Source organism: Moschus berezovskii, chromosome 6 (genome assembly GCF_049115385.1).
Source record: "Moschus berezovskii isolate FMDL1 chromosome 6, NW_MosBer_1.0, whole genome shotgun sequence".
Taxonomy (NCBI): domain Eukaryota; kingdom Metazoa; phylum Chordata; class Mammalia; order Artiodactyla; family Moschidae; genus Moschus; species Moschus berezovskii.
In genome coordinates, this window is record NC_142465.1 from 49,532,323 (window position 1) to 49,560,136 (window position 27,814).

At 41.7% G+C, this 27,814-nt stretch overlaps 1 protein-coding gene across 4 annotated transcripts in view; it reads left to right on the forward strand.

Moving 5' to 3' along the window:
• Positions 1-27,814, forward strand: part of CPM (carboxypeptidase M) — a 79,427-nt gene that overhangs the window by 45,934 nt on the left and 5,679 nt on the right. For 3 of the 4 annotated variants that reach the window (XM_055394035.2, XM_055394038.2, XM_055394036.2), the window contains 5 exons: positions 5,791-5,963; positions 7,571-7,755; positions 8,451-8,618; positions 14,074-14,226; positions 25,912-26,060. In XM_055394035.2, the coding sequence (XP_055250010.1) occupies positions 5,791-5,963; positions 7,571-7,755; positions 8,451-8,618; positions 14,074-14,226; positions 25,912-26,060 (828 nt within the window). The remainder of the gene's footprint in view (positions 1-5,790; positions 5,964-7,570; positions 7,756-8,450; positions 8,619-14,073; positions 14,227-25,911; positions 26,061-27,814) is intronic. The other variant, XM_055394037.2, reaches the window with a different exon arrangement.

The following is a 27,814-nucleotide window of genomic DNA, read 5'->3' on the forward strand; positions in this document are numbered from 1 at the left end:
TGCAGTCTGCTGCTCAGAATTTAATCCTCTCAATTGAAACTTCCAAAGAAAAGCAAGAGTCCTTCCTCTTGTTCACCCCTGAATTTGCTTGTACTTTCCCAAATTTCTGACATCTTGCCCTCCAGGTAGTTAATGTATCCTGTCAAAGCAGGTCTCATTCACTTACCTTGATTCTTTGGCGACTGCCAAGGACTGAGATTATGCAGGGGGAATGTCAGTGTGTTTTGGGTGTAGAGCCCTGAAGTCCTGTCACCCTCTGTGTGTCCTAGCTGTTAACAGTGTCTGACAGCTTTGGGGGCCACTGAGAAACTCATTATCCTGAATTTAGATCTTGTGTGTTCCACCCTCGTGGTACCACCAGGAGCTGGGGAAAGGGATGGCTTAACCCAGGAGCAGAAGGGTCACTTGGGTTAGCTGGGTCTAACCGGCTTCTTCATCCTTCTTCTTCTCTTAGACCTTTTGGGATTTAAGAGCATTTTCAAGGCCCACTATTAAAAAGCAGCAGAGTTTACATTTGTGGGCAGTGGTTCTTTACCTTCTTTGGGGGATTCCTTGCTATTCTGGCACTAGCTTTGAATGCTGTCCTCAAGGTGCATGGATCTTCTAGGAGTTTGTGGACCTCAAAACTCAGTCTTACACAATACACTACCCAGTTGTGGATTGTTGCTTCAAAAATTTTTTGCAGTTGTTCTTTTAAGTGCTGGAACACTCATTTTCATCTATCTAGCAAGTTCCAACTTGACTGAATTGAGGTAAAACTGATAGAGATTTATTTTCTGCTTCCTGAGTTCTTCCATCTTTTTTTAAACACTTTTAGTTTTACGTTGGAGAGTCGGACACGACTGAGCGACTGAACTGAACTGAATGGTTGATTAATGTGTTGCTTTCAGGTGTGCAGCAAAGTGATTCACTGATCCATCTATCTATTTTTTTCAAAGCCTTTTCCCATTTAGGTTGTTACATAGTATTGAGCAGAGTCCCCTGTGCTATACAATGGGTCCTTGCTGGTTGTTTATTTTACATATAGCACTGTGTGTATGTTAATCCCAAACTCCTTAACTATCCTTCCCCACTCTCCACCACATTCCTCCCTGGTAGCCATAAATTCGTTCTCTGTGAGTCTGTTTCCATTTTGTAAATAATTTTATTTGTATCTTGTCTTTTTAAGATTCCTTTTATAAGCAATATTATACAATATTCCTCTTTCTCAGTCTGACTTACTTCACTCACTATGACAATCTGTAGGTCCATCCTGGGGTATTGCCATCTTAATGACCAGATGAATTATCAGAGAAACACTCTAGAAGCCGGTGTGCTTACCCAGTCTTTCAGGCTCTTCATTAGGGATTCTCCACACTCTCACAAAAGGAAGCGAAAGCTAAATGAAAGGCTGGATAAGTCAATGGAAACACTTCTGACCACGTTAAAAAAAATGTTTAGTCTCTCTAAGGTCTCATGTTCAAAGACTTAATTTTAAATGAAGGGAGGCCTATACATAAAACATGAATGAGTATTTGAGACATTTATATTAAGGTTGAGAAGAATTAATTTGAATAATATGTGACATAAATTTGCTTTTACAGGGACAAGAAAATATGGTCCAAGAAAACGAAAGGACCTTGTTTAACTCTCTCTGAAATTTTATCAGTTTATCTCACTAGTTTTAAGATTATCTGACTCTTAATCAATTCTTTATCATACCTCCAAGATTTTTATTTCACCCTATGCAGTTAAGAATTTGTGGTTTGTTTTGGAATATGGAGGCAAACAGAAAATACCTTGGTCACATATTTGTGTCCTTGAAAGAATCATGATTTTGTTTTTGTAAAAAGAACATAGGTTTTCTTTCATTTAAAAGAACTAGAAAAATAAGAGTAAATAAGAACTATTCAGGATACTGTCACTTAGAAATAGCCATCATTATTATTTGCCAGACGCTATTCTATATATTTCTTTATTTCTGTAGCAATAGAATGAGAGGAATCAAAAGGAAATAAAATGTGTCATATGTGTTATCTTTAAGAAGTATGAGACTTAATAAGTTTACTTGATCTTAAGTGAAATGAAAATGACTGGTGAACTTGTTAATTTCTCAAAATAAGAAATTAATTATCTTATTAATAAAATTCTTCTGAAGTCAAAAAATTAGGAAAAACTGAAATTATAATGGTTTTATATATATATATTTTTTAAACTTTGGATAATATCCTATGACCCATTGCTATGAAAAGTGAAATTAGCACTTTGAAAACTCATCTCTGCGCCCACCCCGCTCCCCTAACCCCCACCCTTGCTGTTAACGATAAACCTTAACTTTTACCTTCTATCCTAAGCAACACCACCACAGTTGCTTAATTGAGTTATATAGCTTAATTACAGCTTCTTACTCTTTGTTTTCATTTGCTTGTGGGTGGATGAATTTTATTGCCAACTCCTGTCTTGAGTTCAAGCATGCTTGAGAATGTATGATTCAGAGAATTAAGAGGAAATTTAGAATCACGTGGGGATTCCAATATGGCTCACTTCATACTTGACCTGGGACTCAGACTGGCCTCAGGTTTTTCCTGGTACATCCCTCTAAGGGCAGCATCCTGCAGTCTTGAACCAGTATTTAGAAATCTTACTTCTCCTCCGTTTCCTTGACCCTTTTCTCCTTCCCTCCCCTTGCCAGGAAAGGCCCCCTTCAACCAACCACACGGTCCTCTTGGTCCACTTGTAGAGCCTTTCACAACTTAAAATTACCAGCCCCTCCTCCTCTGGATTTAGGGAAGGCAGTAAGGAGCTTGCAAATGTGCTTGAGCTTCCAAGACACCGAATTGGAAACCCAGTGTGTGACTCACTTGACTTTTTTAGTTATTAGTTTGTAAGGACCTTTTTCAAAATTTGGACTATAAAAACAAAAATCACAGTAGTGGAAGAAGACAGACATGAGTGGGAAAAAAAGAAATAGAAGTCAGAATGGAATTTATTTCCACTCTAAATTGTATGGCTATGTATAAATATATAATTCACATATTTAAATTTTTCTTAGTTCCATTTTCAATTATTCTGTGTCCATTAGGATAACAAATTCATAAGATGTGATCTCTTTGCTTGCCAGCAAGGAGTATAGAGTGCCGCATTGTTCCTTCTTTGTCACAGCCATGAATCGCTACAATGGAGTCATAATTGAAGATTCTTTTGTTGCCCATGGCCTTCATTAATGCACTGGCAGCACCATCCTTATTTAACCACCTGCTGCACTGATTTCCCATATCCTAACCCCTCAACAACATCTGATCACAAGTAAGAGGTAAATACTCCTTACTTAGAAGCAGAATCTTTGAGGTCAGGATTACAGGGGGAAATTAATGTAGGCTAATCAGAGGCACCAGAGATCAAATTGCCAACGTCCGCTGGATCATGGAGAAAGCAAGAGAGTTTCAGAAAAACATCTATTTCTGCTTCATCGACTATGCCAAAGCCTTTGACTGTGTGGATCACAATAAACTGTGGAACATTCTTCAAGAGATGAGAATACCAGACCACCTGACCTGCCTCTTGAGAAACCTGTATGCAGGTCAGGAAGGAACAGTTAGAACTGGACACGGAACAACAGACTGGTTCCAAATAGGAAAAGGAGTATGTCAAGGTTGTATGTTGTCACCCTGCTTATTTAACTTATATGCAGAGTACACCATGAGGAACGCTGGGCTGGAAGAAGCACAAGCTGGAATCAAGATTGCTTGGAGAAATATCAGTAACTTCAGATATGCAGATGACACCACCCTTATGGCAGAAAGTGAAGAGGAACTCAAAAACCTCTTGATGAAAGTGCAAGAGGAGAGTGAAAAGATTGGCTTGAAGCTCAGCACATTCAGAAAACAAAGATCATGGCATCTGGTCCCATCACTTCATGGGAAATAGATGGGGAAACACTGGAAACAGTGTCAGACTTTATTTTGGGGGGCTTCAAAATCACTGTGAATGCTGATTGCAGCCATGAAATTAAAAGACGCTTACTCCTTGGAAGGAAAGTTATGACCAACCTAGATAGCATATTGAAAAGCAGAGACATTACTTTGCCAACCAGGGTCCATCTAGTCAAGGCTATGGTTTTTCCCGTGGTCATGTATGGATGTGAGAGTTGGACTGTGAAGAAAGCTGATCGCCGAAGAATTGATGCTTTTGAACTGTGGTGTTGGAGAAGACTCTTGAGAGTCCCTTGGACGGCAAGGAGATCCAACCAGTCCATTCTAAAGGAGATCAGTCCAGGGTGTTCCTTGGAAGGACTGATGCTAAAGCTGAAACTCCAATACTTTGGCCACCTCATGCGACAAGTTGACTCACTGGAAAAGACTCTGATGCTGGGAGGGATTGGGGGCGGGAGGAGAAGGGGACGACAGAGAATGAGTTGGCTGGATGGCATCACCAACTCGATGGACATGAGTTTGGGTGAACTCTGGGAGTTGGTGATGGACAGGGAGGCCTGACGTGCTGTGATTCATGGGGTCGCAAAGAGTCGGACACGACTGAGTGACTGAACTGAACTGAATCAGATCTTTACAGAATAAGGCCGAAAATGTGAATTCCTTTTTTTTTTTCTAAAAAAAGAAAAATAGGAAATCTCTCCCTTATACAGCAAGATTTTTCACAGGCCTTCAGTTTCCCAGTCGTTGTTGGTACATAAGTTAATTTTAGGTAAATGTGACCATGTTTATTTTCATAGTCGTGCTTTTATTTTACTGTATAATTAAAAACATGAAATCTAGCAAAATGATAATTATACAAAGTTTATCATTAATAATGTAAGTAAAAAGCGAGCCAAATTACAGAAAATTGCAGACTAAATAATAGTATAGATAATATGGAAATATGGCAAAAAGTTGTGAGGATGACATGTCAACAAAACATGAGGCTGTGGAAATCAGAAGTACAGAGCTATGGCAAAAATTGCACAAGTGTGCAAGAGGGGAATTTGAAAATAGAAGAACTTGGAAATAGGGGAATCTGGAAATCAGAAACCTATTTAAATTATGAGTGTCACAAACTTGGATTTTTCTCTGTTAAGATCCACGTGTCTGCTGCAGTGGCTCTCCATGCATCATCCACCGAGACCTGCACCACAGCTCTCCCGTGTGTCACGTGTGCTCGCGAAGATGGCTAGGCGTTAGGTTATCAGACAGCTAAAAAGCAGGGTGGTCAGAGGGGCCCACCGATCAGACTGGAGGAAGGAGCCACACTCTTCTCAAGACTGGATGGCAGGGTCTGGAGGCTGGGACTTCTTTTGGAAAATCAGAGAAAGTAAAGGGAATCAGACCAGGGGGGACAATGGCTGCTCCTCAGCTTCCTGGACAGAGTGGGGGACCAGTTTTGACAAGGTGATTCAAACACTCCTTTATTGAGTCTGTAAAAATAAATCCCTGTAAACACCGTAAATTGAGAATGTGAAGCTGAGAAGTAGAATCCCTGCCTGATTTCTAGCTCCCCCTGTCTCCATCACTCCAGGAAGTATTTGGAAGACAAGCAAATTGAAAGTAGGATAATAAGAAATAACCTTTACTCCACTCTAATTCATTTTTTAAAAGTAAATTATTAGATACTTTCTAAAAAATTAACTTAAGTAAACTCTTAAAAAAGATTTTGCAGCATACCAGTCATGGATTGTCATGTGCCTGAAGAAACGGTGGTCTGACGACTGGTTTTGGTTTTAAATATCATCTGTAGTGTTTCTTGTTGGGGAATTTGTACCTTGGGGACTGTTTTCCTCATTTGCCTCAAGTAGCCTCTTCTCTGTTTTAACACCTACAGGCTGTAGGGCGGGAACTGCTGCTCCATTTAATTGAATATCTTGTAACCAGAGATGGAAGAGACCCTGAAATCACAAATCTAATCAGCAGTACCCGGATCCACATCATGCCCTCAATGAACCCAGATGGATTCGAAGCTGTTGTAAAGCCTGACTGTTTTTACAATGAGGGCAGGTAAGAATGGGCCCATCTATGTAAAACATAACAAAACCACAAAAGGCCCCATCAGATCGGACACCTTGGCCCTGTCATGAGGAATTAATGAAACATCTTATAGCCTGTGTCATGTCACTGCCATGCTGGAAACTCTTCAGGACCACCCATGGCTTTGACTGTGAGAGGTGAAATCCTGAATAAGGCTGGTTTACTCCTGTGCCTGCCCACCCTCCACTGCTCTGGCTTTATTGCTTTTTCCACTGTCACCCTCCTGCAGCCGTTTCGATCCCTCTTCACCCCTGAAACTACAACGACAGCCTTCCTTCTCACCTCTGGCATTCCCACCCACCTGCCTTGGCCCGACCCTGGCCTGTTTCAACAGCATTTCCTCAAAACCCCCTTCCCTAACCTATCGGATATTAGGTCCCAAGTTATACTCATGTCACCTGGCCCTTTACCCTCACAGCACAATTTCAATGTCTCATTTCTCCTTTAATGTCTACCTGAGGGCAGGAGCCCTGCCCATAGTGTTCATCACTAGGAAATCCCAGAGCCTAGTATAGAACCTGGCCCCTCGATAAGCAGGTTGATTTATTAAGCCCGGCCAAGAACTAACATAAAGAAGAGTGAGTCTTGTAGTATTTCTGATTTAAAGTTTATTGTATTTTAAATGGCCTCAGGGAGTTTGGAATTTCTCAAATGTCTGATAAACACTGATACTTGTGCAATTAAAATTTTGTTTTTACCGGACATAAATCACCACTGGATTCCCTTCCACTTTTAAGGTTTTTTTTTTATTTTAACATATTTAAACATGGCCAAGTCTTCCCAGGTGGCTCAGTGGTAAAGAATCCATCTGACAAGCCAGAGACACAAGTTTGATCCCCGTGTCAGGAAGATTCCCTGGAGAAAGAAATTGTAACCCACTCCAATATTCTTGCCTGGGAAATCCCATGGATAGAGAATCCTGGCAGGCTACAGTCTATAGGGTCAGAGTCTGACAGGATTTACTGACTAAACGACTATGACAAACGTAGCCAATCCACTTTTCAGAAACATATTTGTATAAAATACCATGTTCCTATTATTTCTGATAACAATTGCTGTGGAACAAATTGCCCCAAGACTGAGGAAACAGCCACCTTTTTATTTACTCTCCACTCTGTAGGTTGGGAATTTGGGCAGGGCGGAGCAGGGTCCATCTCTATGCCATGATGATGGGACCTAGCGGGGGCTGTCTGGGACCCTGTGTCTTGAGTTTCAGTTCTGGCTGTCACCTGGGTCCCTCGTTCCTTCATGTGGCCCCTTGATGTAGCTAGCATTGAGGTCTCGGTTCCAAATGGGAGTGTTCCAAGAGCAGAAGTCCCGAAACACAAACACTTATCTAACCTCTGCTTATATCCAACTCACTCCTGTCCCACTGGCAAGAACAAGTCACATGGGAGGGAACGACATAGTGCATGAATACCAAGTGCAATTCGTTGGAGGCTGACAAGACAACCATCCACCACCTCTGTATTCATATCTGGAAAAACAGCTGGAGCCCAGAGCAAAGGTCTACACTCTACAGGAATTTGCTCCCTCATACACCAACAGTAAACCCTTAAAAATTCTTTCTTTTAAAGGGATAATAGTAACCTCTATGACCTGAATAGAAACTTCCCTGATGCTTTTGAGTTTAATAATGTACCAAGGCAGCCTGAGACCATGGCAGTCATGAAGTGGCTGACTACAGAGACCTTTGTCCTCTCTGCAAACCTCCATGGCGGTGCCCTGGTGGCCAGTTACCCGTTTGATAATGGTGTTCCAGGTAAGCACACATGGGCCCTGCTCTTGCTCTCTAAATCCAGAGTGAGACTGCAAACTTTCCACCTATGAGTGGGGATACACTCTTTCTCTCCCTACTTAATTTTTCTGGCGGGGGTGGAAAAAGCCTCATTCTCTGAACTCTGAGCTATCCTTCCTACAATTTATAAACAGGAGATGGGCAAGGTGTCTGAACGGACAACCAAAAATGGGATTACTTGACATTCATCAGTGAAATAGTAAAATTGTAATTTAGATTAGCACACAAGAGACAACATGACTGCAAAAAAAAAAAAAAACACTAATCACATGAATAGGAATTCCTGACTCCCCTTAAAACTGTGGGATAAGGTATGTGCCAAGGAGTTAAAATATTCCAGTGGCTTCATTTAATCCCTACAGTACCTAAGGAAAGTTTACTGATCTCCTGGAATCAACAAGAATGACTAAGAAGGTATTTAACTTTTAAGCTGACTGAGGAGAGGAGTATGGACATGTACGTGGTTATTTTGTGTGATATCCCTTCTGTTATGTCCATCTAAAACTGGGAAGAAGAGTAGAGAGAAGCATTCCTGGAAGTGGGTAGAGGGTCTCTCTAGGAAATTAGAGCCTTTGTGTGGAATTTGTGGTGCAGGGGCTAATATACTGTATATTTCCTCTACATCAGCTAAAAGGTCTTGGTCTGTCTTCCATGTGCAGCCACTGGAACATTATACTCTCGGAGCTTAACCCCTGATGATGATGTTTTTCAATATCTTGCAAATACCTATGCTTCGAGGAATCCTGAGATGAAAAGGAATTCATGTAGAATTAAAACAGGGTTTTCCAGTGGAATTATAAACGGATACTCCTGGTATCCACTGAAAGGTGAGTTTCTCTTCGCTCTACTATTCTTCTAGTTGTCTTTACCGAGAGGTGCCAGCAGGCCTTTATTGACCTCAGCAGTTGCCAGAAGTTAGTCAGGCACAGTGCAGTCCCTTCAGTCATGTCTCTGTCAGCTAATAGCACAGAGCCAGGAGGGGGACGACCATTTGAGAGATGCTCAGACATGTTCCCTACTGCCAAAGTTGCCTGAGTTCAGACACTTGTTTAGCATTCACTTTGGAGCCAGGAACTGTGCCAAGAAAGATGAGCAGGACGCAGATCTTAAGCCCAAGTTTAACAGAGAAGAGCAACATTTAAGTTAATTGTGATGGCAGTGTCATATCAATAAGAAGAGAGATTTAGAAAAGGGACAGTGTACCACAGGGGTGTAAAGCCGAAACACAGCAGGAAGCAGTGAAGGCCTTGGAGGAATGAAATTCTTATGTCTCATCCAATGGGGACAGTTGCTACTTGTGTGTTAGTCACCTAGTTAATGGGTGACTAGTCACCCAGTCACCCGTGTCCAACTCTTTACGACCCCATGGACTGTAGCCCACCAGGCTCCTCTATCCATGGAATTATCCTGGCAAGAATACTGGAGTGGGTTGCCATTTCCTTCTCCAGGGGATCTTCCCGACCCAGGGATCAAACCCGCTTCTCTTTTGTCTCCTGCAATGGCAGGCAGGTTCTTTACCATCGGAGCCACCAGGGAAGCAAAGCGTGTCGCTACTTACATCCAGGTAGTCATTGCCATGCAGCAGGAGGGGGCAGTATTGCAGATCTTCCAGTTTGTGAAGCAAGATGGATGTTTCCATGAAGTCTCCTGAGTTTTCAAGCCACTTTGCAGACTGAACAGAAGAGCCCTCTAGTCTTGCTCCCTTGGAATAGGATAGCCAGGCGAGGGAGGGAGGGAGGGAGGAGTTCGCCATGTAGGAAACATGGCAGAGGGGATGTTCTTGTCAGAAGGAAGAATATCAGCAGAAGCCCACGGGTGTCATAGTCCTAGTCCGGAAACTCGAGAGAATAGGAGGAACCGAGCATGGAAGGGTGAGAGGGGAGACAGTGGGCGGCGACCAGGTTTCCACCGCCTCGGTGAAAAGCGCCCCCTTTCAGACTGGTCAGCAGATCGGCCAGCAGCAGGCCGCAGCCTGCATTCCCACACACGGGCCACTTCCTTGCTTGTCAGCGTAGATGCACAGCCTATCAGGTAACCTTGCACAAGCTGGGACTTTTCTATCTGGGCAGGTTTCTGCCAGCTTTCCAGGTAATGTAAATAAGCCTCGACCATGACTGGAAGGCGGCAGGGTCAGCCAGACACCACAGGACCCCAGACTTCCCTCCGTGTCCGAGAGACAGCCTCCCCTCCCACCCCCACCGCAGGGCAGCCTAGTCTCCGCTCCCGACTCTACACGGGAGGAAAGGAGCCCTCCTGCCCAGCAGCGGCTCTGTCCTGCAGTGTGCTCTCTGTGTGACTTCCCAAGGCAGACCCAGATGTGTCGGAGACTGACTAGGAGCCAGTTTTGCTGTCGCGAGTTGTTCCCACGTGTGCCTTTGTTGGTCAGGCCTGACTGGCCTTATCCGGAGCGGCACACGCTCTCCACAGTCGGCATTCTCCATCCGGCGTGCTTTCCACACCTGCTTTGCCATTTAAGTTCTTTCTACCTGAGACAGTCATCCAGTCAAGGGCTGTTGTTTCATTTCTCTCTTCCTTTTTTTCTCTTCTATTTCTTGGTGAAAATGAGCTTAGAAATACAAAACTTACAAGTAAAGGAAAAGGAAGAAAAGAATTCTTCCTGGCTAAAACTGGGACCTACATGCGTGCGTGTGTGCTAAGTCGCTTCAGTCGTGTCCGACTCTTTGCAACCCTATGGACTGCAGGCTCCGCTGTCCGTGGGATTTCCCAGGCGAGAATACTGGAGTGTGTTGCCATTTCCTTCTCCAGGAACCTACATCAGTTCAGTTCAGTTCAGTCGCTCAGTCGTGTCCGACTCTCCGCGACCCCATGAATCACAGCATGCCAGGCCTCCCTGTCCATCACCAACTCCATAGGTATTACTTAATAGTTATGTAATATTTTGACCATTTTCTGAGCATAAATATTTATTTCATTACTTCCCAAATACTCTGATGGACTTCAGAAAACTTATTTCCCTAGCAAATATCAAGTATAACTAATTAAAATCTGGCAGAGACTAATTCATTCAAAGATACCATATTTCATCAAATCTAAGATGCCAGTGATTGTAAAATATGTCCCACCAAGAAAGAAAAAAGTTTCCAGCTGAACTAATAACACAGTGATGCTTTTCAGCCATCAAATTTAAGATGCTTCCCAATTCAGAGATTTTTAAAATAGAAGTTTTACACCTTAAAAAACTTAAAATATGAGTATAACCATTTGAAAATAGGGTGTTGAGAGGTAAGAACTAGAAAGTGAGCATGGGCAGTGGTAATCCCAGAAGAGCAGGGGTCTGGGTCTTCCCCTGCTCCCCAAGAGTCCACATGGCACCATGTCTCTCATCCACAGACATAGTGCGGTGTGCTGGGTGAGAGCACAGGGGTTCTAGGAAGGTGGCATGGGATCAGGTTTCAGCCATTCACTGGCAAGAATCCCTGGGTACATGACCTCCCATGTGTAACTCTGTTTCTCGTCTGTAAAATACGGGTGATAATTACTGTCAGGGTTAGAGATGATAGTGAAGCTCTTCAAACAGTACCTAGCAGCAGCGAACACTCAGTAAACATCGGCTATTATTCCTCCAAATTCATGGACTTCAGTTGCTCAGTCATGTCTGATTCTTTCCGACTCCGTGGGCTGCAGCACACCGGGCTTCCCTGTCTATCACCAACGGCTGGAGCTTGCTCAAACTCATGTCCATCAAGTCAGTGATGCCATCCAACCACCTCATCCTCTGTCGTCTCCTTCTCCTCCTGCCTTCAATCTTTCCCAGGATCAAGGTCTTTTCAAATGAGTCAGTTCTTCACATCAGGTGGCCAAAGCATAAGAGTTTCAGCTTCAGCATCAGTCCTTCCAACGCATATTCAGGACTGATTTCCTTTAGGATTGACTGGTTTGATCTTGCAGTTCAAGCGACTCTCAAGAGTCTTCTCCAACACCACAGTTCAAAAGCATCAATTCTTCAGTGCTCAGCTTTCTTTATGGTCCAACTCTCACATCCATACATGACCACTGGAAAAAACCATAGCTTTGGCTAGACAGACCTTTGTTGGCAAAGTACTGTCTCTGCTTTTTAATATGCTGTTTAGGTTGGTCATGGCTTTTCTTGCAAGGAGCAAGCGTCTTTTAATTTCATGGCTGCAGTCACCATCTGTAGTGATTTGGGAGCCCCAAAAAATAAAGCCTCTCACTGTTTCCATTGTTTCCCCTTCTATTTGCCATGATGTGATGGGATTGACTCGATGGACATGAGTTTGAGTGAACTCCGGGAGTTGGTGATGGACAGGGAGGCCTGGCGTGCTGTGATTCATGGGGTCGCGGAGAGTTGGACATGACTGAGCGACTGAACTGACTAACTGACTGATGATACCAGATGTCATGATCTTAGTTTCCTGAATGTTGAGCTTTAAGCCAACTTTTTCACTCTCCTCTTTCACTTTCATTAAGAGGCTCTTTAGTTCTTCTTCGCTTTCTGCCATAAGGGTGGTATCATCTGCATATCCGAGGTTATTGATATTTCTTCCGGCAATCTGGATTCCAGCTTGTGCTTCATCCAGCCTGGCGTTTCACATGATGTACTCTGCATATAAGTTAAATAAGCAGGGTGACAATATACAGCCTTGATGTACTCCTTTCCCAATTTGGAACCAGTTTGTTGTTCCATGTCCAATTTAATTGTTGCTTCTTGACCTTCATACAGATTTCTCAGGAGGTGGGTCAGGTGGTCTGGTATTCCTATTTCTTTAAGAATTTTCCACAATTTGTTGTGATCCACACGGTCAAAGGCTTTGGCATAGTCAGTAAAGCAAAAGTAGATGTTTTTCTGGAACTCTCTTGCTTTTTCAATGATCGACCAGATGTTGGTTCCTCTGCCTTTTCTAAATCCAGCTTGAACATCTGAAAGTTCACAGTTCATGTACTGTTGAAGCCTGGCTTGGAGAATTTTGAACATTACTTTGTTAGCATGTGAGATGAGTGCAGTTGTGCAGTCATGAACTCCTTATTGCAAAATTCAGAGTTAAATTGAAGAAAGTAGGGAAAACCACTAGACCATTCAGGTATGACATAAATCAAATCCCTTACGATTATACAGTGAAAGTGACAAATAGATTCATTGGATTCGATCTGATAGACAGAGTGCCTGAAGAATTATGGACAGAGGTTCATGACATTGCACAGGAGGCAGGGATCAAGACCATCCCCAAGAAAAAGAAATGCAAAAAGGCAAAATGGTTGTCTGACAAGGCCTTACAAATAGCTGAGAAAGAGAAGCAAAAGGCAAAGGAGAAAAGGAAAGATATACCCATTGGAATTCCAAGCTCCAAAGAATAGCAGGGATAGATAAGAAAGCCTTCCTCAGTGATCAGTGCAAAGAAAGAGAGGAAAACAATAGAATGCGAAAGTCTAGAGATCTCTTCAAGAAAATTAGAGATACCAAAGGAACATTTCATGCAAAGATGTGCTCAATAAAGGACAGAAATGATTTGGACCTAACAAAAGAGGTAGCAAGAATACACAGAAGAACTGTTAAAAATAAAGATCTTCATAACCCAGATAATCAGATGGTGTGATCACTCACATAGAGCCAGACATCCTGGAATGCAAAGTCAAGTGGGCCTTAGGAAGCCTCACTGTGAACAAAGCTAGTGGAGGTGATGGAAGTCCAGCTGAGCTATTTCAAATACTAAAAGATTATGCTGTGAAAGTGCTGCACTCAATATGCCAGCAAATTTGGAAAACTCAGCAGTGGCAACAGGACTGGAAAAGGTCAGTTTTCATTCCAATCCCAAAGAAAGTCAATGCTGAAGAATGTTCAAACTACTGCACAGTTGCACTCATCTCACACGCTAGCGTATACTTATTTTTACAGAATAAATGTGTTTATGAAAGGCTTGTAGAAATATTTTAAAAGAAATCTCACTCTAGTTTCTCTCTGTTTAAAATGTAATTTACGAAAGAAATTTAATATGAATAATACTTTTTGTAGTTGTGATTTTTAAAAAGGACCCTTCCCTTACTCCTCAGTTAATCTGAATGCATAGATGATCATCAGTCAGCTCTGATTCAGTTACCCACATGGGAATATTTAGGATTGCTTGGTCATGTCTGGATAATAAAATGTCAAGCTGTAATTGTACATGCCAATATGTCAAATTCATCTTTTCCTGTTTACATGTACTGTCATTGCAACTGTCTGATTCACCTGTCTCCAAGATATGTGATACTTGACTTCATTCCAACTTCATACTTTTTAAAAAACTTAAACATGTTTGTGTTTAGGTGGAATGCAAGATTACAACTACATCTGGGCCCAGTGTTTTGAAATTACATTGGAGCTGTCATGCTGTAAATATCCTCGCAAGGAGAAGCTTCCAAGCTTCTGGAAGGATAACAAAGATTCACTGATTGAATATATAAAACAAGTGCACATAGGTTTGTAAGATTTTATTATTAATTCCTATTAACATAAAATATAGCATCTGGCAAAACCTTTGGGTTGAGAAAATGCAAGCTCCTATTTCTGTTTTCTCGGTCCAGCCTCATTTTTAGTACCAAAACGAACGGTTCAGAATTCTCTCTGCATGAGCACCTGCAGCATGTGAAAAATGCAGCACCCATCAGCTCATATAAGAGAAAGATGGTGTGTGTTACTTTAATATGGGGGTGTAAAATCCAGAGTACTTCTAATTTTACATGTTGAATGACCTGGAAATCTGGCAAAAGATCAATAAAGCAGGCTGTAACTCTGTTACATCACCGCCAATTTAGAAAGAAGCCACGTTTGCTTGTCATTTGCCATTTAATACCACAGACCCAGAGAACGTTGGACATGCCATTTTACATTTTTTTCTAGACCTAGCACCATTCGCTTCAACCCCTCCCACCTCTCAACTGTGCCAAATGACCAGGCACTGGGAGTCTTTGCAGCCTGTTTTTTTGATGCCTGTCTGACCTTTATGACAGATGAGTGGACGGTGTGAGAAGAGCAGTCATTCTCAGGCATGTGCAACAGACTCACCAGGAGGGTTTGTTAAAACATGGCTTGCCAGGCCCATCCTCAGAGTTTCTGCTTTAGTGGGCCTGGAATGACTGACATCTTCCCTGGTGATGCGGACGCTGCAGGTCCAGGGACGACTCTTTGAAAACCATTGCATGAAAATAGCACATCACTTGTGGTGATGCTGGAACCTTGGGCACAGTGTGGAAGGCTCTTCTGCATTGCCCGTGTTATTTTTCTCCATTCAGAACAGTTAGGGGAGGCAAGGTGTCAAGAATTGTGGTATTAAATGGCAAATGTCAAGCAAACTCTTCATATGCTACCATATGAAGCCAAAGTGGAGAGTGTGTGTGTTGAAGAAGTTTTCTTCATGGACCTATTGCATAATTGCATGCTTTGCACCAAAGCTTCCCACCTCCTGCAAAGAGTTGGGGTAGTTGGCGGGTACAGGGCTGAGTGCAGGGGCAATTAGAAGCTTCCCTTGGGCATACATCCCAAACATAGATATTCCTTCCCCCTTTCATACTTGACCCCCAGCCTCTTGCCACCCCAAAACACAAGTACAGAAAGATCATATATTTTTTAAATATTTATGTTTATTTCTTTGGCTGCACCAGATCTTAGTTGCGGCACACAGGATCTTTAGCTGTGGCTTGAGAACTCATATGAGCAGCATGTGGGATCTAGGCCCCCTGCATTGGGAGCACAGAGTCTTAGCCACGGGACCACCCAGGAAGTTCCCAGAAATATTATTTTTGAATTGGCAGGACTCCATATAACTGGCTGAGACATTAATGGAGTAGGTTGATGGGGGATATTACAAAATGTAGTATTACCAGCATCTTAGTGTAACTTTTACCAGCATCTTAATAATTTTTATTGAGCTTATTATTGGGCTTTCTTCACGAGGCACATTTCTACTTTGGCTGTAGCTTCTACCTATACCAATCTTTTAGTGTAAACTCTAAAAATTCCTCCTTCAGAAGAATATAAAACTGGGAGGGCAACGGAACACAAAATATACTCTATGAACTTCAGACTAGCTGGAACGGTTAGGGTACTACTTACTGGGCGCTGAGTTAAGGTGGGCTCTGAAATATCATGCTGAAATAATGTCAGTGAAGGAGCTTTGTAAACTGTTAAATAACATACAAATTATGGCCTCAGCATTGTTGTTATTAATTTAAAGCATTTACAAGTCCATTTAACGAGATTTTATAAAGAATATTCATCTGTGTGTCCCTATAATCAGATGGGCAGTTTACTTTACACCGTATGTATTAATGGATATTAACACATCAACACTGCCCCCTTGTGGTTTAAGACAGGGTTGGTTTTTGGGTTTCTTTCCCTCCCTAGTTTAATAATGAAACCCTATTTCAAAATACTGATACAGCACAGTTACTGTTACCTGATAGAGAGGTTCTCCATATTGGTGCCCAGTTCAGTTCAGTTCAGTCGCTCAGTCGTGTCCGACTCTTTGCAACCCCATGAATCACAGCACGCCAGGCCTCCCTGTCCTTCACCAACTCCCGGAGTTCACTCAAACTCATGTCCATCAAGTCGGTGATGCCATCCAGCCATCTCATTCTCTGTTGTCCCCGTCTCCTCCCACCCCCAGTCCCTCCTGGCATCAGAGGGGAAGCCAGAGTATGTCTGTGGATAACGGAAGCAGACATTGCTTTACCTTTATTGCTCTGGCTTAAGAAAATTACTGAGCTCTGTCAAGGTGCATCCCATTCACTGGTTCAGTTTCACCACTTGCTATGATGCTAAGACCTGAGATTCCCAGGTGGGTCAAAGACTCTGGTAAGTCGTCCTTGTCTGGGAAGGAAAGGCCTCTTGCTCTAATGGAAGAACCTAGTCTAGAGCAGGGGTCCCCATCCTCTCTAGTGCCTGATGATCTGAGGTGGAGCTGATGTAGTAATAAAGGAAATAAAGTGCACAGTAAATGTAATGTGCTTGACTCATACCAAAACCCCCCTCCACCCCTGGTCTGTAGAAAAACTGTCTTCTGTGAAACCTGTCTATGGTGACAAAAGGGTTCAGGCCCACTGGTCTAGAGGGCAGGAACCTGGGTAAAGCCTAAGCTGTTCTGTTATCTGCCTGTGTGAAACCTTGCAAGTCACTGGCCTCGCCTGTTTTTAGTCAACTGATAGCTGGGACTAACAGCATATGCCTTGCCTCACCCCAGCTTCTGATTGGTCATTCTTTCAATTAAATCTAACCTCCAACCTCAGTCTAAATTCAGGCTCTTTGTTGCTGTGTCATCAAGCTTAAGAGGGTTGACCAGGCTCAGGTTGAGATGAGGGTAAGGCAGACATTAAGGTGAGTCTGAATTCTAGGGACCTGGAATGTCTCAAATGTTCCCTCTCTTGGGAGAAGTAAAGATGAGCAAGACATGACATTATCTGCTGCTGTCCTTTCCCCTGAACTCCTTAGAGCGAGCTGAACCCAGAGGTTAGGGGATGGCCCACAGCACCCAGAAACCTAAGCAACCTGGGCCCTAGAGAATCTGGTATGTGCCTAGTGCCAGAAGCCTGAGAGACAGATAACGCGTCTGTCACGGGCTCCAAAGTCAGTGACATCTGTGCTCATCAGGTGGGGACATGGGAATGAACAGTCCCCTGAAAACCACCAGCTCAGACTGCGCTCTGGCCAGTTCTTGCCCAGAATGTGCTTTTCATCCACGGAGCTTGATACATACCCAGGGGATGTACATTTATTTCTCCCCCTCATTTCCAGGTGTTGCCACAAAATTTAAGTCTCATATTTCATTCTCCTTTGCCTATTTCATGAACTTTTTTCAAAATTTTGCATTTTGTTCTCCTGATGTCATAGTGCTGATGTTATCTGCAAATCTTTGGATCTACTGGTCTTTTTTTTTTTTCCATTTTCAATTTTAGCATACAGAAATAAATCATCTCTTTTGGTAAAACAGTCACTTATAAGTGAAAAGTTTGGTGGTGCCTGGACAGAGTATTGAAAAGACATATAAGATCCAAAGGTAGCTTGCATTTGGCTGGTGGTATGGGGTTATCCTCTAATAGAAATTCTGTAGTTAAGCATGGTCTGTGTTTGTTCAGTAACAGTGATATTCAGATATTCCCAACTTGAACTACTGTCTCTAGGTTTGGGTAAGTGGTGTACAGAAATGAATCTTTTAATCTTTAGAGGACATTGAATGAAAGTCAGACTCGAATATGAAGACTTTAGCAACTGACCTAAATCCAAATTACCCTTTGTTTCCCCATACTTGAGGATAGGCAAACTGTAGGTCCCTGGAAATCTTTCTTCAGTTTCACAGATGATATAGGGGGTCTGTGTGGGTATCTGCTGCTGCTGCTGCTAAGTCGCTTCAGTCGTGTCTGACTCTGTGCGACCCCATAGACGTCAGCCGACCAGGCTCCGCCGTCCCTGGGATTCTCCAGGCAAGAACACTGGAGTGGGTTGCCATTTCCTTCTCCAATGTGTGAAAGTGAAAGTGAAGTCGCTCAGTTGTGTACAACTAGTAGCGACCCCATGGACTGCAGCCCACCAGGCTCCTCTGTCCATGGGATTTTCTAGGCAAGAGTAGTGGAGTGGCTTGCCATTGCCTTCTCTGGTGGGTATCTAAGGTCATCCAAAAACACTGTTCATAGGCTGTCAAAAAATTCAGATCTGTTCTGTTAAAGCGTAACAACCATTTCCAGCCAAGAAGGAAATGCTAACTTTTTTTTAATTTGAAGTATAATTGATTTACAATGTCTTAATTTCTGCTCTACAGCAAAGTGACTGTTTTATATATGTATATATAACATATAGTTTTATGTATTTTTCATATTCCTTTCTGATTTATCACAGGATATTGAATATAGTTCCCTGTAGGACCTTGTTGTTTATCCATTCTATACAGCTTGCATCTGCTAATCCCAAACCCCCAATACATCCCTCTCCCTCTCCCTCCCCCTTGGCAACCACAAGACTGTTCTGTCTGTGGTCTGTATGTATGTACATCTTCTTTATCCATCCATCTGCCAAAGGACATTCATGTCTTGACCTTTGTGAATAGTACTGTTAACATAGGGCTACATGTATCTTTTTGAATTATAGTTTTGTTTGGATATATGCCTGGGAGTGGGATTACTGGGCTTCCCTGGTGGCTCAGAGGTTAAAGCATCTGCCTCCAATGCGGGAGACCCGGGTTCGATCCCTGGGTCGGGAAGATCCCCTGGAGAAGGAAACGGTAACCCACTCCAGTATTCTTGCCTGGAGAATCCCATGGACAGAGAAGCCTGGTAGGCTACAGTCCACGGGGTCGCATAGAGGCGGATACGACTGAGCGACGGAACGGACGGAACAGAACGGATAGCAATACTATTTTCAGTTGTTTGAAGCATCTACATACTGTTTTCCATAGAGACTGCACCAACTTACATTCCTACCAACACTGTAGGCAGGTTTCCTTTTCTCCATACCCTCTCCAGCATTTGTTATTTGTAGGCTTTTTAATGATGGCCATTCTAATCAGGGTGAGATGGTATCTAATTGTAGTTTTGATTTGCGTTTCTCTAGTAATTAGCGATGTTGAGCATCTTTTTATGCCTGTTGGCCATCTGTATGTCTTCTTTGGAGAATTGTCTAGTTCTGGCCATTTTTAAAATCTTTTTGAGTTGTATGAGCTGTTTATATGGAGGTTTAGTCACTAAGTCATGCCCGACTCTTGTGACCCCATGGACTGTAGCCTGCCAGGCTCCTCTGTCTATGGGATTCTCCAGGCAAGAATACTGGAGTGGGTTCCATTTCCTTCTCCAGGGTATCTTCCTGACCCAGGAATTGAACCCAGGTCTCCTGCATTGCAGGCAGATTTTTTACCACAGAGCTACAAGGGAAGCCCCGCTGTTTATATATTCTGGAGATTAATCCCTTGTCAGTTGCATCATTTGTAAATATTTCCTCCCAGTCCATAGGTTGTCTTTTCATTTTGTTTATGATTTCCCTTGCTGAAAAAGCTTGTAAGTTTGATTAGGTCCCATTTGTTTGTTTTTATTTTTTTTTTAGCTTTTTTTAAAATTTTAATTGGAGGCTAATTACTTTACATTATTGTATTGGTTTTGCCATACATTGACAAGAAAACTGCTATGATTTACATCAGAAAATGTTTTGCCTATGTTCTCTTCTAGGAGTTTTATAGTGTCATGTCATGTTTTATATTTAAGTCTTAAAGTCATTTTGAGTTTATTTCTGTGTATGGTTTGTGTTCTAACTTCCTTAATTTACATGCAGCTGTCCAGCTTTCCCGACACCACTTGCTAAAGAGGCTCTTTTCTCCATTGTATATTTCTTTTGTCTCCTTTGTCGAAGATTGACCATAGGTTGGTGGGTTTATTTCTGGGCTCTCAGTTCTGTTCCATTGATCTATATGTCTGTTTTTGTGCCAGTACCATGCTGTTTTGATTACTGTTTGCTGATTTTTTATTTTTTTAAATAAATTATTCAGTCCTTTATTAACAAATACAAAGCCTTTCTTGTATGCTTCCTTGATGATCTTAATTTCAATAGGTTCTCCATCTTGGGGTTCTTGTTCCATTTCTGTGCCTGCCAGACCGCTGGGCCCTTCGGCCGCAGCGCAGAGTCCGCTCCCTCAGACGCGGTGCCGCCGCCGCCAGCCCCCAGCGCTCCCCGCCAACCGGCCCGCGGGTCCTGTTTGCTGATTTTTAACAAGTGCCATGGAATTTTTTTCTTGGTACCTTCTGCCTTGCATCCTGAATCTTTTTAAGCTTTTTTATACTGGAGTATAGACAATCAACAATGTTGTGATAGTTTCAAACATCCGGCGTCTTATTCTAGCATTATCTTAGATGTTAAAGGATGGTATAAAGTCAATTTCAAAGATAGCTTATTTTCTATGAGTTTTGGGGTTTGGTTTTTTTTTTGTTTGTTTGTTTTAAAGAAGCTGAAAAATACAAAAGATGCCAACACACATGCTGCCAGTACCACAAGCCATCTTGCATAAATGCACAGATTTTCTCAGTGGTAGGAAGACTATAAGCTAGTTCAGAGACCTAAGGAAGGAAGGTCTAAGCATAGCTTCTTTCCTCACATATTCTTGCTCTCAAGTTGAAATGAGATCCCAGCAATTTATATAGTATATCCGTTCAACTTCAAACTTACATAGTTGTGGTCTTTCTATTCCTTTGTATCATTTTTCTTATCCAAATAAGAAAGAAGGATTAAGAAATGGATTAATAGTTGTTGAGCCTTCTCTTGTATTTGATCTTCATGACAATCCTGGAAGGAATATACATATTATGCCCATTTTATAGGTGATGGAATTGAGGCTTGGGAATGTTTAGTGACTTGGGACATAATGGAAATCTCTCTTCAAAAAAAGAATGCCACTAAAATTCAATGAATAAATACAGAATCAGGTTACTAAATTATGACTGATGTTGGACAGTTGAGTACTACCTGAAGATCAAAAGGATATATATGACCCTTGAACAACACAGGTATGAACTGCATGAATACACTTATATGTGTGGGGTAGGGGACTGGTTCTGTTTTTTCACTAAATATGTACTCTGCTGCAGCTGCTGCTAAGTCGCTTCAGTCGTGTCCGACTCTGTGTGACCCCATGGACTGCAGCCTACCAGGCTCCTCTGTCCATGGGATTTTCCAGGCAAGAGTACTGGAGTGGGGTGTCATTGCTATACCCAATGCATGATTGGTGGACTCTGCCAGTGCTGAGAGAGCCAACCATAAAGCTATATGTGGATTTTCAACCGTGTGGAGGGTCAATGTCCCTAACACTTGCATTGTTCAAAGGTCAGCTCTAGTAGGAATAAGTGTAAATGGAACCTATTTTTTTTTAAATGCAAAAGCGGAAAAAATCAAAGTGGAGGTTTACATTTGATTACATTGAAAAAAATGAGAAGGAAATATGGAATTTAATAACTTTTATCATTGTGGCCTCTTCTCATTTATGTCATTAAGATAACGTGACTTGTCAACAAAGTAGACAAACTGAGATGGGAAAACAGGATTTAAAATGAGAGGAGTCTTAAAATATATATGGCCTTTTATTAACTGTATTATTGAAATTTCAAAGTGTCAAGAATATACCTAGGTCTAATGTATCGTTAAGGCCTATGTTTCCTTACTGGTTCTCTAACTGATCTGTTCGGTGATAAAAGGGGGGTATTAAAGTCCCCTACTATTACTGTCAATTTCTCCTTTAATGACTGTCGGTATTTTCCTTATATATTGAGGTGGTCCTATGCTGGGTTCCTATATATTTACAGTTGTCATATCTTCTTAGATTGATTCCTTGATCATTGTGCAGTGTCCTTCTTTGGTTGTGTGGGGTCCTTCTGTCTCTTACAACAGTCTATTGCCACCATTCTGTCTTCTGGCTTACTCATCCATTCTTCCGCCCGTTACTCCATTGATTCCTTCTAGGGTCCTGTTTCATTTCAGTGATTGTGATCTTTATCTCTTTGTTCTTTAGTTCTAGGTTTTTGTTGAACATTTCTTGTATCTTAATCTATGCCTCCATTCTTTTTCTGAGATCTTGGATTATCTTTTCTATCATTACTCCGAATTCTTTTTCAGGTAGATTGCCTATCTCCCCTTCAATTAGTTTTGTCCTGGCATTTTATCTTGTTCATTCACCTGGGACATAGAACTCTGCCATTTTGTCTGACTTTCTGTGATTGCAGCTTCCATTCAACAGGCTGCAGGGTTGTAGCTCTTCTTGCTTCTGCTGTTGACCTCCTGGTAGATGAGGCTGTTTAAGAGGCTTGTACAGGCTTCCAGGGATGAGGGACTGATTTTTGCCCACTGGTGGATGGAGATGAGTTTTATCCCTCTGGTGGGCAGGGCTGTCAGGGGGTGTGGTTAGTGGGCAGCTGTGTGCTCAGGAAGACATTAAACTGTCTGCTGATGGGTGAGGCTGTATTCCTACCCTTTTGATTATTTAGCCTGAGGCTTCCCAGCATTGGCGCCTACAGGCTTTTGTGTGGGGACAAGTCTTGGTGAGAAAATGGCAGCCTTTCAGAGGGCTCGTGCCAATGAAAACTCCCCAGAACTACCACTGCCAGTGTCCCTGTCCCCACAGTGAGCCACAGCCATCACCCCCACCTCCACAGTAGACCCTCCAATACTAGCAGGTAAGTCTGGCCCAATCGATTATGAGGTCTTTGCTTTTTCCTGGGTCCTGGTGCGTATGAGACCCTGTGTGTGCCCGCCAATAATGGAATTTTTGTTTCCCCCAGTTTGGTGGAATTCCTGCTATCAAACCCCACTGGCCTTGAAAGCTAGATTCTCTAGGGACGACTCCTCCCCATTGCCTGACTCCCAGGCTGCGGAGCCTGATATGGAGCTCAGAACTTTCAATCCTATAGAACTTCTGTGGTATAATTATTTTCTAGCCTATGGGTCACCCACCCAACATGTATGGAATTTGGTTTTATCGCAGTTGTGCCTCCCACCTACTGTCTCGTTGTGGCTTCTTCTTTTTCTTTGAAGGTAGGGTATCTCTTTTGGTAGATTCCAGTTTGTTTGTTTTTTTTTGGCAGTGGTGTTTCCATAACGGGTGAGCTCTTGTCCTTCTACTCCACCATCTTGTCTCCTCTCTAATAACAGTGAATTTGAATGTGCAGTTCTAAAGGTTAGAAGTTCATACCAGTCTCACTGGGCTCAAGTCCAGGTGTCAGCAGGACTGGTTCCTTCCAGAGACTCTTGAAACATATAGCTTTGAAAATGAGAGGGCATGCATCCACGGGACCCACAAAGCTACAGCAAACTGAGAAACGGTTCTTAAAGGAATCGCACAGACTTGCCTGGCTATTCCCCAGGACCTAGTGCTAAGGCAGCTGATGGAAAAGTGCCCAGTCTTTCTGTGAAAGAAGCCTATTTGCCTGTCTGAAAGCTTCAGCCTGAGGGGCAGTCATTTCATTTAACACATATCTAGGGGTCAGCTGAAATACTCTCCAAAGACAGAGGCTGCCATCTTTGCCCTGTCCCTCCACCTCCCTCCAGGATCCCAGTGTCTCCTGGAAAAGAGTTTGTACACTTGTCTGGTGCACTGCTTTCCACAGTTGCCACCCAGGGGCCACCCCTTCATTTCCTGGTTCTGTTTGACCAGCAGGGCTTGTGTTCATGGATCCCACAGGACTGTAACAAACAGAAAAGGAGTTCTTAACCAGCTATACCCAGGACACAGTGGGAGAGCAGCAGTAAAAAACAAAAAACAGTCTTTTGGTGAAAGAGGACTATTAGTTTATCTTCATAGTTGTGGCCTAAGGAGCAGGCTTCTAATTAAATTTACATCTAGTGGCTCACTATAGTCATCTCTAGATGTCACTGGGCACCATCTTCACTCTCAACTTGTGCCCTACCCATGGTCACCAATGTCTTCAAGAAAGGAGCCTGTATACCCATCTAGCCCCTTGGCTTTTGTGGCTACTACCCAGAGAACACTTCCTTTGATAGCCTGATTCTCACGAGTTCAAAGAGATGATATCAAACAAAGAAATGGTTCTTAACTGGCTGTCACCCCAGGGCTCAGTGCAAAGGCAATAGACAGAAACACTCATCTCCCAGCCTTCCCCGAAAGAGACATATTCGTATACCTTCAAAGCTGCTGTCTGAGGGTTTGGCTTCCAGTACACCTGAACCTTTGTGCAAAATATTCCCCTTTGAGACACTAACAGGTCTTGGCACACTCTCAACTATGGGAGTCATTAAGTCTAAACTAAGCAGCTTGGGTAATCACAAAGATTTGAGACAAAACCCAGAGCTGGGGCAGGGTTGAATAGTAAGTTCATCTCTTACATGAACCCACTCCTTCAAGACTGGGAGCGATGGTGGTTTTATCTAATGCATATAAACCAACACAGTGTCAGCACAGAGGACTACGTTCCAAATCAAAGAACAAGATAAAACCCCAGAAAAGAGCTTAATGAAATAGAGGTAAGTGATGTACATGATAGAGTTCAAAATAGTGGTCATAAAGATGCTCACTGAGTTCAGCAGAAATATCATGAACAAAATAATTTCAACAGAAAGAAAATATAAGAAAGTACCAAATAGAAGTCATGGAGCTGAAGAATACAGTAGAGGGGTTCAACAACACACTAGATGAGACAGGAGAAAGGTAAGTAAATCCAAAGACAGGACAATGGAATTCATCCAATAAGAGCAGCAAAAAGAAAACAAATGAAAGAGTGAGGACAGCTTAAAGAACTTACGGGACAACATTGAGCAGACCAACATTTACACTACAGGAGTCCCAGAAGGTGGAGAAAGAGAAAACTTACTTGAAGGAAAAAAAGGCTGAAAAGTTCCCTGACCTGGAACTTCCTAGAAGGAAACAGACATCCAGATCAAGGAAGCCTGGAGAATTCCAAATAAGATAAACCAAAAGAGACCCACATCAAGACTTATTGTAATTAATATGTCAAAAGTTAAAGACAAATAAGAGATATCACCTTACCCCTGTTAGAATGGCTGTTGTCGAAAGACAAGAAGTAACAAGTGTTGGCAAGGATGTGGAGAAGAGAGGACCCTTCTGCGCTATTGACAGGAATGTAAACTGGTGTAGCACTGTGGAAACAGTATGGGGCTTCTAAGAAAAACTAGAAATAGAACTACTATATGATCCAGTAATTCTACTTAAGGGTATTTATCCAAAAGAAATGGAAGCAACTTAATCAGATGGATAAATAGATGCAGAAAATGTGGTAAGTCTAAATAAGTCCTGAGGAGGTAGTATACAGCGTGGTAAATAGAGTTAATACTGTATTGTATACTTGAAGTTTGCTCAGAAAGTAAAAGTTATCATCACAAGAAAAAAGTGTAACTATGTTAACTGAGCATGTTTTGGTGAATATTTCACAGTACATACATATATTTAGCCGTGTTATATACCTAAAGCTAATATATTTTTATTATATCTCAATTTTTTAAAACAGTTTACCATCCCTTCTCAAATACTCTATTAACTCAGAATAGCTAATAAATGTTGGGCTTATTTTTCTTTTTTGGGGGGGAGCTTATTTTTCTTAAACAATTATAAGTATTTTTTTCTTATGCCGTAAAATGTGGTATTAACACTTAATTCTTTTTTTATCTTGCAGGTGTAAAGGGTCAAGTTTTTGATCAGAATAAGACTCCATTATCCAATGTAACTGTAGAAGTCCAGGACAGAAAACATATCTGCCCCTATAGAACCAACAAATTTGGAGAGTATTACCTTCTCCTCTTGCCTGGATCCTATGTAATAGAGGTAAGTATACAATGCTAGTTACTGTTATTACAATACTATAGAACTCAATGCTTACTCACCTAGAAAGAATCTAAAATAAGTCTGGAATATGCAAAAGGAGGTACATCAGGACAGAATAAAAGGTCAGTGTCAGATTTGCATTTGTCAGCGGGAGTGGGTAAAGTGGCAATAGTAAAAACAAATTCAAAATCATGTTTTTCCCCAACTGGAAATTTTTTAAATAGAAGCCAAATCACATTTCTCATGATAAAAAATGGAACAAATCCTACAACAACAACCAACATAGTCAAAGTTCTTCCAAGGTTCATGAAATACCAGTTTAACACCTATTCCATGAACCATAATTTCTACTATTAAATAACTGATTGGGACACAAGTTCCTTAGAATTCATTACAAATAAAATTTGATCCACAAAGTCTATCAGTATATTAAGTGACACATATTTTTGCAGCCTTCTCATAAGCAGATGATGGTGAGTTTTTCAATCAATGCAAGTAAAATTCCAGATTTTAATTCTATTTAGATGAATGTTTCTGAGGCTTTTCTTCTGTAAGGATACATGGCCTAGTTTGAGGCTGAGTGGGTTTATGCAAATGAACTAAATGAATAAGTAGCTGATTTAGTAGGCTAGATTGTGTCTCTTCCTTTTTGATGTGACTTTATCTAGAATGTCAAGTTATATCTAGTTTGTTTAGTGGGTCTAATGCCAGCCATAGCATACGTTCCATACAGATCTAGTCCTGAGAAGGTAGTCATTTATTCTGTGGTAAAACTGGCTTTTGAGTTACTTTGTCTTTAGGACATAAAAAAGGCATGATTTTCAGTTCGTAAAACTCTGTAGGATTAAAAACTCCTGCTCCAGAGGTTATCCCCAAAGGGCCCAGCACACTTGGAGTGAGGTACTCACCCTTTTCTTGAGTGTCTCTCCTCCTACTGAGGAGATAAACAGAACTGGAAAGACCCAACTCACTATGAATCTTTGTCTAAAAAGGCCCTTTGTTCCCTGTTATTTACTGGGACATTTTCATTACATGAAAAAAAGGGTTTTCCTTATGGTGAATCTAAATTGTTTTTATGCAGTCCCATAAAAAAGCCACATCTTGGATATATGTATACATATAACAGATTCCCTTTGCTGTACACCTGAAAATTATAAATCAACTATACTCTAATAAAATTTAAAGTTATGAATTGTTAATTTCCAATTAGTTAGACTAACGCAGCACAAATCAGCTTTAGTTACTAACTGTAGGACAAAGGGGAAGGTAAGACTGTGGAAGCTGAGATGAATGACTAAATACAGGCTAGTTAGTGGTCAGGTAAATGTTACTCCCCATTCTCTTCTCCCTCTACCATATATAATGAAAGCATTTCTCAGTAAATAACAGTCCATAGTTCAGCATTTGTCATTATTTACCTGATCATTTCCTCCACCAAAAAGATAAATCTAGCTGAAGATTCAGATTCATGGACAAAACCAGGTAAAATCAAAGTTTTTTAAGGAAGCAATAACATTATATATATATACATATATATATATATATATGCACACAAATATATAAAATCAGTTGCAGGAAAATGGAATAAATTGAGAAAAGATTTCCACTTATAAATAATCTTGATTTCAAGTCAGGATAGTAAGTACAGATTGGGACAAAGAGAAACAGTCAACTCTTTTACCTTTGCAACCCATGATAAATGATGGGGACAGAAATCAGTCTGTTGCTTTCGAATTCTGACATCTCCAGATAAA